At 38.2% G+C, this 12,496-nt stretch overlaps 1 protein-coding gene across 6 annotated transcripts in view; it reads left to right on the forward strand.

Annotated features, from left to right (window-relative positions):
• Window positions 1–1,661: 1,661 nt before the first annotated feature.
• STXBP5 (syntaxin binding protein 5) overlaps window positions 1,662–12,496 on the forward strand; it is a 165,692-nt gene continuing 154,857 nt past the window's right edge. For all 6 annotated transcript variants that reach the window (XR_013830897.1, XM_079939884.1, XM_079939885.1 and 3 more), the window contains exons 1-2: window positions 1,662–1,936; window positions 3,138–3,235. Coding sequence is in view for 5 of the 6 variants with exons in the window: in XM_079939884.1 (XP_079796010.1) it covers window positions 1,781–1,936; window positions 3,138–3,235 (254 nt within the window). In the remaining variant the exon portion in view is untranslated. The remainder of the gene's footprint in view (window positions 1,937–3,137; window positions 3,236–12,496) is intronic.

Raw genomic sequence — 12,496 nt, forward strand, 5'->3', positions numbered from 1 at the left:
TTTACGTCTTCCTTAGTTTCTACATCCTTCCTAATCAAGTACCTCTGCTTCCCATCCACCTTTCCTCGTTGAACTCACTCTCGGGAAAGGGTACCCGCATCATTAATCTCTCCTCCTTTTCAAACTTGAGACAGATATTTGTCTCTAAGCATCCAAGTGGGATTGTGACAGTGAAGCAGTGGAAAGGTTTGAGCGAAAACTTCATTCTTCCCTCCTTTCCCCTTGCAAGAGTGGAGAAGCTACTGGGGATTACTTAGTGGATAATCAGCATTACCGGGCGGATTGAAGGTCTGAGTGTCCGCGCTGTGTTTACTTCCACCCCCGCTCCCGCTCGCATCTCCACCCACGCTTGCGTGCGGACTGAATCCACGGCTGGCGTGTCACTGGTCGGGGCAAACACCCAGCCCTGGAGCCGTTTCCCTTTGGCATCCTCTTCCCATTCTAGCAGCTACCTGCCATTGGCCATGCTTTCATCCTACCAACAGTAACAGCTACAGGAAAGAATTCATTTTTCCCCTTCTAGGTTCATCTTTCCTGGTACCCTTTCTAAGTCTGTCATCCCCTTGCCACAGACATAACCGTTGTCTAGACGCTGTTTTTCAAAATCAAAATCCAAATCAATCCAAAACAAAGCCCATCAATAAAGCAACAACAATAATATTGCAGCCAGCAGCCGGGAGTGTGTGCCTCATTAAAGGGTGAGAATATAAACCCCCGCTTCAATGACCGATTTTGAAATAAAGGATTCCTGCTGCTTGTTAGTCATCAACATTTTTACTCTCCCAGCTGCAGGAAAAGCAGCTGCATCCTCTGGCAAGGCGATTGAGATGGGAGAAATTTAGCCACGGTCTGGGATTTTCGCAGAGGATAATTTAAGCCCCAGCTCCACTCCGGTGGCTGAGGAGGGGGTGGGTACGAGCGGTGCGCATGCTCAGCAGCCCGGCTCCGCCGAGGCCCAGCTGCCGCCACCGCCGCGGCCGGTGCTGTAACCGAGGCTGTCGCTGCTGCTCCGAGCGGGCGTTGGTGCCGTGTGCCGAGGCGCCCTGTCAGGCGAGAGGGAGCGGCCGGGCGGGAGCGCGGGCGGCGGCGGAGCCTGAGGTGGGCAGCCGGGGCTCTGAAGGAGCGAGGGCGGGCTGAGCCAGCCTCGGAGGAGCGAAGCGGAGAGCTCTGGGACCCACCCCGGGCGCCCTGCGTGCCATGGCCGGCGGGCAGAGGCGCTGAACGGCCGGGAGGCCGAGCGGCGGCGGCGGCGGCGGCGGACGGAGAACCGGCGATCCCCGGGAGGAGGAGAAGCAGGAGCGGGAGGAAGCGCCGAGGGACTGCGGGGCCCGGGTGGGCGGCGGGGCCGCGGGCCATGGACTCGGCGGCGGCGGGGGCGAGCCGGGGCGGCGGCGCGGCGCAGAGTCAGCCCGCCGCCAGGTGAGGCTAGGCGGAGCGGGCTCGGGGCGCCGCTGCCACTGCTGTGCCGCCGGGCCGCGGAGCGAGTCGGCGGCAGCGGCGGCGGCTCAAGTGGCGCCGCAGCAGCCGCGGCGAGCAGCGGCGGCCTCGGAGGAAGAGAGGTCGGCGCCCGGGGTTCTGGCGGCCGCGGTTCTCCCGTCGCAGTATATCCTGCTCGGATTATCTTTTGCTTCTCCCCAGCTGCCTCCTTCCCCTCACACTGACACTCTGTCCCACACCTCCGCGTCCTCGGTCGAAGCTGCCCTCGGCCCGGGCTGGTTTCCCCCCGCCTGCGGACGCCCCTTACCTCTCCTCCCGGGCTGCGGGGGACCCCGCCGAGACCATGAGGAAATTCAACATCAGGAAGGTGCTGGACGGCCTGACCGCCGGCTCGTCTTCGGCCTCGCAGCAGCAGCAGCTGCAGCAGCAGCACCCGCCTGGGAACCGGGAGCCCGAGATCCAGGAAACGCTCCAGTCCGAGCACTTTCAGCTGTGCAAGGTGAACGGAGCGCGCAGACCCGCGAAAATCGGGGTCGTTTTAGGGGCAACTCAGGCTTTACACACGAGTCGAGGGATAGAACGCCAATAATAATCATACCTCGAATAAAGGTCTCGCTCCTCTAGCACACTGTGCTTGGTGGGCTATTTTGGAGATTGACATCATCTTACTCCTTTTCGTTGATTTTCACGTGCGGCAGTCATTTCAAGGTTGCTTCTAACGTATTATACTGACCTTACTCTTATGGCTTTTATTTTCAAGCATTTTAATACATAATTCACTGACTTCCAAGTTTCCTTTGGGAACAGTGTCTAATGAATGTTGTTTATCAAAAAGCCAAACGTGTTCAACTAGATATTTGCTCATCACTTTTCCCTTAAAATGTGGTAGGAGGCTTAAAATATGAAATCATAGGGTCTTTCTATCATTTTGTTTGGTGAAAAAGTTAGAGCTGTGATTTTTGCCTATTAATGGCACGACAGTTGCCATAGCGGTCTGTAATTCAGAAAGAATGATGCAGCGAATTAATTCACCAGCTGCTCAATGAGAAATACAAACTTGTGTTGGTATTAATACCAGGCATTCATAAGTCAGAGTTTCTTAAAAGTGTGTGCATACTTTTTTGCCCCAGTGTCCTAAAATTATTAAGGATTTAATAGCAAAATGCAAAAATATATGCTGTGTTTATTTTCATTCTGTTACAGTTGCAAAATGATGAGATAGATGTTTGCTAATTGCTTTACTGAATCCTTAATTAGAGTAATTATGACAGCATTTCCTTAGAAGTACTTGTATTTAGCATCCAAATAAAGTAATGATGAAGTTAGCACACTTGAAAAAAAGCATGAATTGCATTTTTAAATGAATATACAGAATTTTTGACCACTGCAAACTTCAGTAATTTGTTCTCAGACATAATAGTATAGAATATTAAATTTTCTTCTAAAGCCTATCACTATGATGGAAAAGCAGAAATTAAGGTGTAACACTGGGATAGTGTTTTTGTTTTTTTGGTTTCAGATTCTATGTGCATAGGTTTTTGTTTGATGTAGACTTCATAGTTTTTTTTTTATAGCAGTGCATGTATATGTGTTTTGCATCAATTATAATTGCTTCTCGGTTCTAATACCTCTATTGACTTTTCTGTTTTAAAACTTTGCTTTCTGCCTTGGTTGCTGTGATGTCACTTGCCCATCCCTAGACTGTTCGCCATGGATTTCCCTATCAACCCTCAGCCTTGGCCTTTGATCCTGTACAGAAGATCCTGGCAGTGGGAACTCAGACTGGTGCTTTAAGGCTGTATCCTTTCATTTAATTTAATTTTATTTTTTAACTTTTACTGTATTCTCCCCAGTCCTTCTGTATTGCTGATTAGTTGCTTTTCCTGTTTAATGCCAAAGAAAAGGTATGATCAGGTATTATGTGAAATCATGTGGTTGTATCTCTCCCCATGATTATACTTGCATGCAGGTTGTATGTTGCTGTGATGTTTCTTAGCTCAATTTATAGTAGCTAAACACGTATCCACATAGAGTTCTAAAGTTTTGCTATAATAATTACTGTCTTTGCAAGGAAGTAGAAGTTTCTAAGGGGAAATATATCTGCTTATACTAGTGGTCTATTGAATGGACTATGTAGAGGATGAGGTTTAAAGACAATAGCACAAGGCACATTTTATTTGCTTTTTTAAAAATATTGTGCATGGTAGATGTTGAAATTATGACTTATTTATTCTAATGAATTAGAGGTTGAATTTGAATTTGTTTCTGACTTGTCCATCTAGAAAAATCATTAGAAAACAAATACAAGTTTTATATAAATAGTTATGAATTATTGCTATTTCTAAAAGTTTTAGAGCATTTTGTTAGTATAATGCAAATGGAGAAGTGTACTGTCTTGATAGTTTTCCCTTTGATGGTCTACGTTTGTTATGTATATGTAAATACTGTTAGGTTAGCTGTACTCTTAAGTATTAGTATAGAGGATTATTTTTCTTGGTTATGCATGAACTGTAATTGTTTTGTCATAGCATTTTTTTCCAAATACCTACTCATTCTTCAAGATAATTTTTTCAGTCTGAACAATGGAGAATACTTCACAATTCCTCTCAAACTATTTAACTTGAAATAAAATTGTGTTTACTTTTACTATGATATTTACCCATATTAACCTAAATGCCCTTAATTTTAAACTTAAACATAAAATTTTAAAAAGAAAATGCTTTGTTCATCCATCAGTAGGATATCTGCTTCCTACATATTATTGAAGTAACATGTTGGTAATAAATAGACGAAAACACTAGATGATAAGAAACACGGAGGAGCAGGAAACTTTACTCCCCACGTGTTAGATTTATCTGCTCCTGAGAAGGAGGAGGGGAGCCTGCATTTGAGTTAAACATGTGTCTTACCTTTTTTTATAATCTTTTAAAATCTTCATTTCAAAGTAGTGCTATACGTGGTATCAGGGTATTTTATTTGTGATTAGTGTGCTATGTTCAAAATGCTTATAAAAGTTTTCACTGAATTGTGTTACTAAGTGAAGTCTATCATTCATAGTAAATACCAGTAGTGCACTCATACCTGTAAAAATGGTAAAATCTGACCAAGCTAGATCTGAATCTGTGAATTTCTAAGACAGTATATCTAAATAGTTCTTACCCAAATATCTAGATAGTTGACACTAAAATATTTTTTACTTTAATTGTATAGATATTTTTATTCCGGTATCCAGTGATCAATACCTTCTAGTTTAGGGCTCCTATTTTAGTCTTGTGAAGACGGGAATAAAATTAATTTTGGTAGTGTGGGTGCTAAGTGTTCAGCAAAACCCCGTGTAGTGACAAAGTAGTGTGGTATTGGATCCAGATGGACTGTTTAGAATGAAAAGCCAATTTTTTTTTGTTCACAGCAAAAGAGTATCACCTCTGGACTAAAAGGGGGAAAAAAAGTTAAATTAAATCAACTATTTTTAGATTATTTTGGTTTTCTTTTAAGTGGGTTCAATTTTTACTATTTTCCCAGTTGAGACCCAGTGTGGTCTCAATTTTCTTACAGTACATAACTTTTTTCTTTTAACAGCCCGTCTGCTCCTTTTATAACTTAATATAATCATGAGTACCGCAAGCAAGGCTGATTTTATAAAATCAAATGTTTTTCTTAGACAAGACTTTTTACCCCTACTGCATTTGAGGAATTAGCATATTACACAAAGGGAGAAGTTAAAATTAAAATGTTAGTCCTAATGCTAACTGTCAAATGAAAAGGATCAAGTGTACGAAATCATCACTTATATGCCTTTTGCTTTTATACATTTTTTATAGTTAAATACTGTATGAAAAGTGAATCTGTAATTTACAGTTACACTGTAAATTTTTTTAGAACCTCTCTTATTGTACTTACAGTGAAGTTAGGAAACCAGTTTACCAAATACATTTTTATTTTACCTTTTTATGAGATTTATATGAACATTCCATAGTGATAAATTGGTTTGCCTACCAGTAATACCACTAGTCATTCCTTCTGTTAGGTTTAAGTAGGAGATAAGCTTATGAGCTTTATTATGGCTTTGATTTGTAGAAAATCTGAAGTAAAATAGAAATCTTTTTTTATTTTAAAGTAAAATAAAAATCTTTATCTAAAATAAGACTAAGATCTTTTTAGTTTTACATAATTTCCACATACGTGGCTTAAAATTTGTTAATTTCTCTGTTCTTTGTTTTGAAAGCTAGACAACTATGGTTTATTTCAAAGCTCCATATTGGTTTAATGTGCAGACTTAATAATAAGTCTCTTCTCTTGCCCTAGTTCTTTTATATTTTTCACTGTTGCATTTGGCTTCTTACAATCCTTCTCTTTATTTTCTTCTCATATTAGACTCTTGTAGTCTGTCATACATTTGTTCTAAAAGATGTCTTCAGAGCAGAAATATACTTGTAAATAAAGTCTTCTTTCATCTAACTGTCGAGCAGAGTAGGAGGTTTTCAAAAGTGGGACTGGGTTATTAGAATTTGAATTGCATGTCTAATTTAACGAATAGAATGTCTTCCTAAATGTTGGAGGACTATACTAAGTTATCTATTTTGAGGTTAGAAAAAAAATGATGAAGGATTTACATCTGACATCTAATGTTTGTAGACAAGAATTGTGAAAATCTGAATCCTTAAACAGTATCTAACAAATGATGAAGCAAGATAAATTTAATGTATTTCCTGCATTAACGTATAGCAAATGGCTGATGTCATTATAAACATGCCTTATGTTCAACCTTTTTGGCTTCTGGAGTGAATATGAGGTTGGAATGAACTTACTGATAGGAAGCAGGGAAGCATAATTTTATATGCCAAGTTGTACAGTAGTGATTTAATTATCTTAATTCTCCTCCTTTTGCCACGTAGAAATAGGTACAGTTTGGTTCTTCTGAGTAATCTAAGCATCAGAACTATTGAGATAAAGTAATCATCTATCCCCATAAGGAATAAGTAAAGGGGAGAAAAAAGGTTCTAAGTGAAGAATGAAGGCATTTCTAGTAATTCTGCTGTTGTCCTTATCTGGACTCCTGGTTTACTAGTATAATTTTGAATTGCTTCATAGTCTGTTGTAACTATGGGCTACCCTGATCTTATTTTAAGGTATTTTCGTCTAAACACAACAAGGTTGTTTTATGTATGAGTATTTCAAGGACTGTGCCAAAAAATGGACTTTCAAATTTACTTAATCTTTGTAAAAAATTGAGTTTTTAAGTATCACAATTATCAAAGGATCTCATTTATTGTCTTCCTGACTTGTGGAAAATATAGTAGGCAGTCTCTGCTTTGATAAGGCATGGGCTTGTCTTTTAAATTGCAGTGTAATTTTGCTGAATGCAGGCTTACAAAATGATTTCTGTACATTGGAGTTCATTTAACAAGCACTTGTTAAGAGTTAACATTCGATTATGAATTGTGGCCTTATTTCTTGTTCGTGTCTTGCCACTAAAGAATTATGTGTCCTTGAGTTAGTTTTTTCTTACTTTTAAAATGAAGGTGCTGTATTAGATGATTTCTTCGAGAAACAACTTTGTGATTCTAAGTAGCTATATATTGTTCTAGGTGAGTATGCAAAAGAAATGAAAATATGATTCTTATGTTCAAGGACTAGAACTAGATAAACATAATTGAAATAAGAGTTATTTAGGGTCTACTCACATAACACAAAGTCAGATTACAGGGAAGTTTATTGCGTTTAATGACACTTCTGCACATTAGTAGACGAGGCTTGAGAATGGCAGGGAAGGAGGAGTCGGAAAATTATTCTCGGCTAACAGTGTGGGCAAAAGTAGAGAAAAGGGATCATGGTAGTTTAGTGGAATACTAGAGACTGCTTGGAATTGTGATCCTAATTGAGTTGGAGGGAGAAATAAGGAACCAGTAGGTGGAAAACCTTGAGTGCTAGCCTGAGTTATCTGGGTGTTATTCAGTAAGGAATCATTGTAGGAATCATTATATAAGGAGATATGCTCTCAGGAAGACCTTGTGATTTTTAGGATGATTAATAATGCAGTGGTGTCATGGATGAAAAGAATAGAACCAAGGGAACCTTAATATGTAACTAAATCCATATGGGTAGTAAAGTGGATCCAAAGCAGGGGTAGTAGAATGGGAGCTGGAGAAGGACTTGATGACTTCTTTGTATCAGATCTTAGAGGGAGCAACTAAAGGTGGTGATAAAGTTTTCAAATACAGCACCGAGGCAATTACAAGACAGAAATGGAAAACTTGGTACAGAGTGTGGCAGAGTGATGTGGAGTTTGGATTTATGTAATCTTTTACTTTTATCCTATTGCCATTTCGAGAAGGTAGCCTAGACTGATTCTAGCTTGAGAATTTGATACGCTTTTACATTTGATTTCCTTTGGGTTGGTCCTCGGTGATTTCCTGGATTTTGTTATTGAATCGAAATAATTTAAAGTCACTGTTAGCTGTTTGGCTTTGTCCATTTATCCTTGGTCAGTGTCTCTCAGTAGTGCTAGTATTTGGGGCTGGATAATTCCGTGGGTTTGCCCAGCACATTGCAGGCTATTTAATATCCCTGGCTCCCACTTACTAAATGCCAGGGTTACCTCTGCTGTTAGTGTGGTAACCCACATGCCCTCTCACACTTCCAGGGGCTCCTGGTTGAGAACAACTACACTTTGTCCTAGTTCTTCACCAGTTAAGTAGGAATAATAACCCAACTAGTTCGTGAAGTGAGCGTCAGGATTAAATGCAATAATGTGTATGTTTTTAGGACCATGCAAGGACTGTTTTGGTGACTATTCAATATGATATTATTATAAATATGAGAGTTTTTCTATGGTTTTAATGTTCAGTTCTTTCATTCATTTATTTCAGCAAATACTTGCTGAGAAGCAGCTAGCTGCCAGGCTCTGTGTAGGAAGGCCTTAATTTCATTATTTTTGTAGCTGATGTAGTCAGTCTTCGAAGGAAAAGGTCTTAAAGTACTGTTTTTTTCTTCTTTAAAATGGTTGTGTTCTTTTCAACCACAAGTTTTAAGGATTGCTATTTAGATGTGATAAGATAATATGTGAAAGTTTGTTTCACATAGTAGGTGATAAATGATTCTGAAAGTTTGTTTCACATAGTAGGTGATAAATGATTGTTTAATGGCTTTGTACTATAAGATAGCTAGCATTGCAATGTTTGACTTGCTGCTTATTAATTTTATTTTATTGTAATTAACAAAACTGGAAAAAAGGTTTGGAAACAGATTTTTGTTCAAAGTAGTTAAAAATGAAACAGTTCAGCTAGAATTTAGCCAAATTTTTGTTACTCTTCTACCCCACCATCCTTTTTGTTCATAGAAGAACTCTAGTCATTTGAAATTCTAGCCGTAGAGGAAAAACGAGGACTTCAAAATACTTCTACTTCTCAACTCTTAGCTCCTCACTGAAGAGGACTTTGTATAAAAGGAAGAATGAGTACTGTGTCAGCTGTAGGTTATGATTCTCAGTGTGGATTACTGCAGCAAGGAGAATAGGCACATTTACTTTAGAAACTACCAGAAAAGGTGTCTGCCTGGAAGCAGTTTTTTTGCAATGAATTTCCTGTGGAGGGAAACAAGGTATGATGGAATCTAAATGGGATTGAGAAGGGATATGTTAATTACTGGGGAATCAAGTCTGTGCTTGGTAAGCCTTTTTACTTTAAGTAAAATGGGTTTTTATTTCTGCTAGGTATTCTTTGTTTTCCATTTGTTTTTTAGTATAATTTGCTTTTAAAACTATAACTTGACTGCCATCCTGACAGAAAAAGGTAAAGGAATGTTCGAAGAATTCCCTTATTAAAAGCTTGTGTTCTAGTCTTCAGACTAATTTTGGATAAGCCAACTAAAATCTCTAGGCTTTAGTTTCCTTTTCTGTAAAATGAGGAAATTGGGATCTGTGATTTCTAAGAGTCCTTCCGGCTCTAGGATCTTGAATTTTTTTCTGTGGAGGATTTGGGAATGCTCTGGACCATCTCTTGTCTATAGTTGTCTTCTGATTGGTTGTTCTGAGTATCTGTTAAAGAGGGTGAAGTGTTGGACTCAATCCCATTGTGGGTCCCTTTACTTTGTACCCGTTGCCTGCATTCATAATAAGTCAGCAGATGCACAGTTGTAAACTTTTATTTACAAAAGGGAGGAGGAAAAAGCATGTGAGATACACTTTTTTCGTTGATGAAACAGCAGCTCACATTGAATACTAGGATGGTGGGTTGTTGCTTTTCCTTTGTTTAATCGGTAGGGCCTCATTAATGACATAGGAAACTTGGGCCATTTTCAAATATTATTTACAAAGTTTACTTTCCTTTATTGGGTGTTAATGGTCAGGATGTAAATTAAAATGCGATTGCTTAAAAATAATACTGGGTTCCTAATCATATGATTTTATTAATTTTTATGTAAGAAATTTAATAGAGACTAATTTCATTGACTTGCCAGCATGTAATTTGAGTAATTGTATAGTAAGTTGGAAAAGTAATAACTAGCACTGTGCATGTAAGTAAGTGGACTATAGGGGTGATTATCACTAAATAAAAGATAAGCTTTGGGTGTCACTTTTTGACTTTAACTTCATGAATTGGAAGTGACACCTTGTTTACAAGAAGGAAATTAATAATCAGAGTGTCAACACTGATTGATAATGCTTGAATGAGAATATCCGGTCCTGATTCGGTGCATTATCATCGGAAGGTATATTCAGTATCTTGGGATTGCAGATTAATGAAATGTCTTTGGTTCGAACTAAACAGATGTCTGTTTAAGAATATAGCAGAATGACAAAGAGAAAAGGATGTTTTACTATATACTACCTTTATATTTGAATGCCTTTTATTAAACATAATATAGTACTATAAAACTTCCTAGGAAGCAAAACAAAGTGACTGTTGACTTGATTTTTGTAAAATAAACTAAGAGTTCATAAACTATAATCATAAAAGACTACCAAAAGGTATTTGATACATCTCCCTTCCCTTAGTCACATGTGATGTAAATCATTCTAAGGAGGAAATATCAATAGTACCTTTGGATTTAATTACTCAAACTTCTTCCTGTGAAGATGTTGAGGCTTCTATATAATAGGTCTTCTTCTTTAATTTAAACCTATTTCTAATATTTATTTGCAACACCAAAGAAGAAAGGCAAGTTAGTTGTCTTCCACATATTGTTATTACAATTTTTAACATTTTTGAAAAATTTAAATAACAGTCATCTACTTGCAGATTTAGCAGTCCCAATTGCTTTAATCTCTCATTCTTTTGTATTTCATTTTAAAGAAATTTTGGATACTAGCTCTCTTTTACGTGTAACTTTTGTTTTTATTTTTGGGCTTGGGTGGAAGGAGGGGAAGGGGAAAGAATCATTGACACTTTATTCCTTACTACTCAGTGTTCCACAATGGGCCATGTGTTTAGTGATTCCTTAAGTCTAGAACAGCGTTCCCCAACCTTTTTGGCCCCAGGGACCGGTTTCATGGAAGACAGATTTTCCACGGAAGACAGATTTTCCACGGATGGGGGAGGGGGGATGGTTCAGGCGATAACGCGAGCAATGGGGAGCAGTGGGGAGCGGCAGGTGAAGCTTCCCTGGCTCGCCTGCCGCTCACCTCCTGCTGTGCGGCCTGGTTCCTAACAGGAACCCTAATGTGTTGGGGACCCCTGGTATAGAATACATTTTTCCCTGTTAAAGTAATCCTTTAAAGCCCAGTGCCTTTCTCTTTGTGATGTATTTTTGGTTTTAATTCCATCCCTTTTTCCACCCATGTAGCAATCTTTTTCTTAATTCAGCGTTTAAAATCTAAATTTCTACATTACCATCCTTTATTTGTAATATCACATAGTCATTAAATGGCTAAAACTAGTCCTTTTGGAAATTATAGCTATAATATTGAGGTATTTTTATTTTAAAATAGACTGTCAGAAATGTTAAAGCATATGAGAAGATGCAGTAGAGTCCAAAGCAGTGCAGATCAGAATCGGGCAGTATCCTCTGCCTTATAAAGAGGCCAGAAATTAGACAGTGGTCAATATACAATTATACAATCAAAACAGAAAGAACATACAGATTCTTAAATGATTAGCTTAATATCTTCTCTACTAAAGATCATATAAAAGATGAGTGTGTGTGTGCATACAAATGAAGTAATGAAGGTCTAAATCTATAATTCAGGAGTCTGCAAACTTTTTCTGTAAAGTGCTAGATAGTAAATATTTTGGCTTTATTGTCTCTGACCCAGCTACTCAACACTGCCAGTGTAGCGCAAAAGCAGTCATAGACAATATGTGAAGGACGGAGTGTAGATATTTCAATATAACTTTATTTATAAAATCAGGCAGTGGACTAGATTCAGCCCACAAGCTGAAGTTTGCCATCCCTTCTTTAGTTTATTAGGCTTCCTTGCTTTTAAATTGGAGAGGAATACTCAGGAAGGAATTACTACTGACATTTTTATAGTTAAGTTTCATAAATTACACTCGCATATCCGTTTAATCTTTTAGTCATAAATAGAAAACTATTTTAAAGAATCAATGATATATGGTACTGCTATATACCAAATTAAATTATTTTCATAAGTATTTTTTGATCCTATGAAAGATGCATTATTTTTCTGGTGAATTATAATTAGTATGATAAGATGACTTATCAGGCATTGTTTGGGGACAATTCAGTGATCAGTTCTATTATTGAAGTATTGTTTGAGCCCTTTACTTCCTAATTTTAATTTAAAATATATTGGCATTTGTAGCTTTTTCCTAATATTTTCATTAATATTATATAGAGCTATGTAGAAACATTTAGATACTTTTAAAAATAACAGTGAATGTAAATACTTTATTAAAATATTGTGATTTCTTATATGTCTGCAAATTTTGATTAAAAATAAATCATTTACACTGTGGGAGAAAATAACCTGAAAAAATGTATTAACAACAATAACAAAAAAAAACTCATAAAGCTCTTAGAAGCAAATTTAGGTGCATGGTTACCTTCTTTAAGAGTCAGATATGTTGCATGTCCCTTCTTGGAATGAACATACATGGGA

This window comes from Stenella coeruleoalba (assembly GCF_951394435.1).
Source record: "Stenella coeruleoalba genome assembly, chromosome: 12".
Taxonomy (NCBI): domain Eukaryota; kingdom Metazoa; phylum Chordata; class Mammalia; order Artiodactyla; family Delphinidae; genus Stenella; species Stenella coeruleoalba.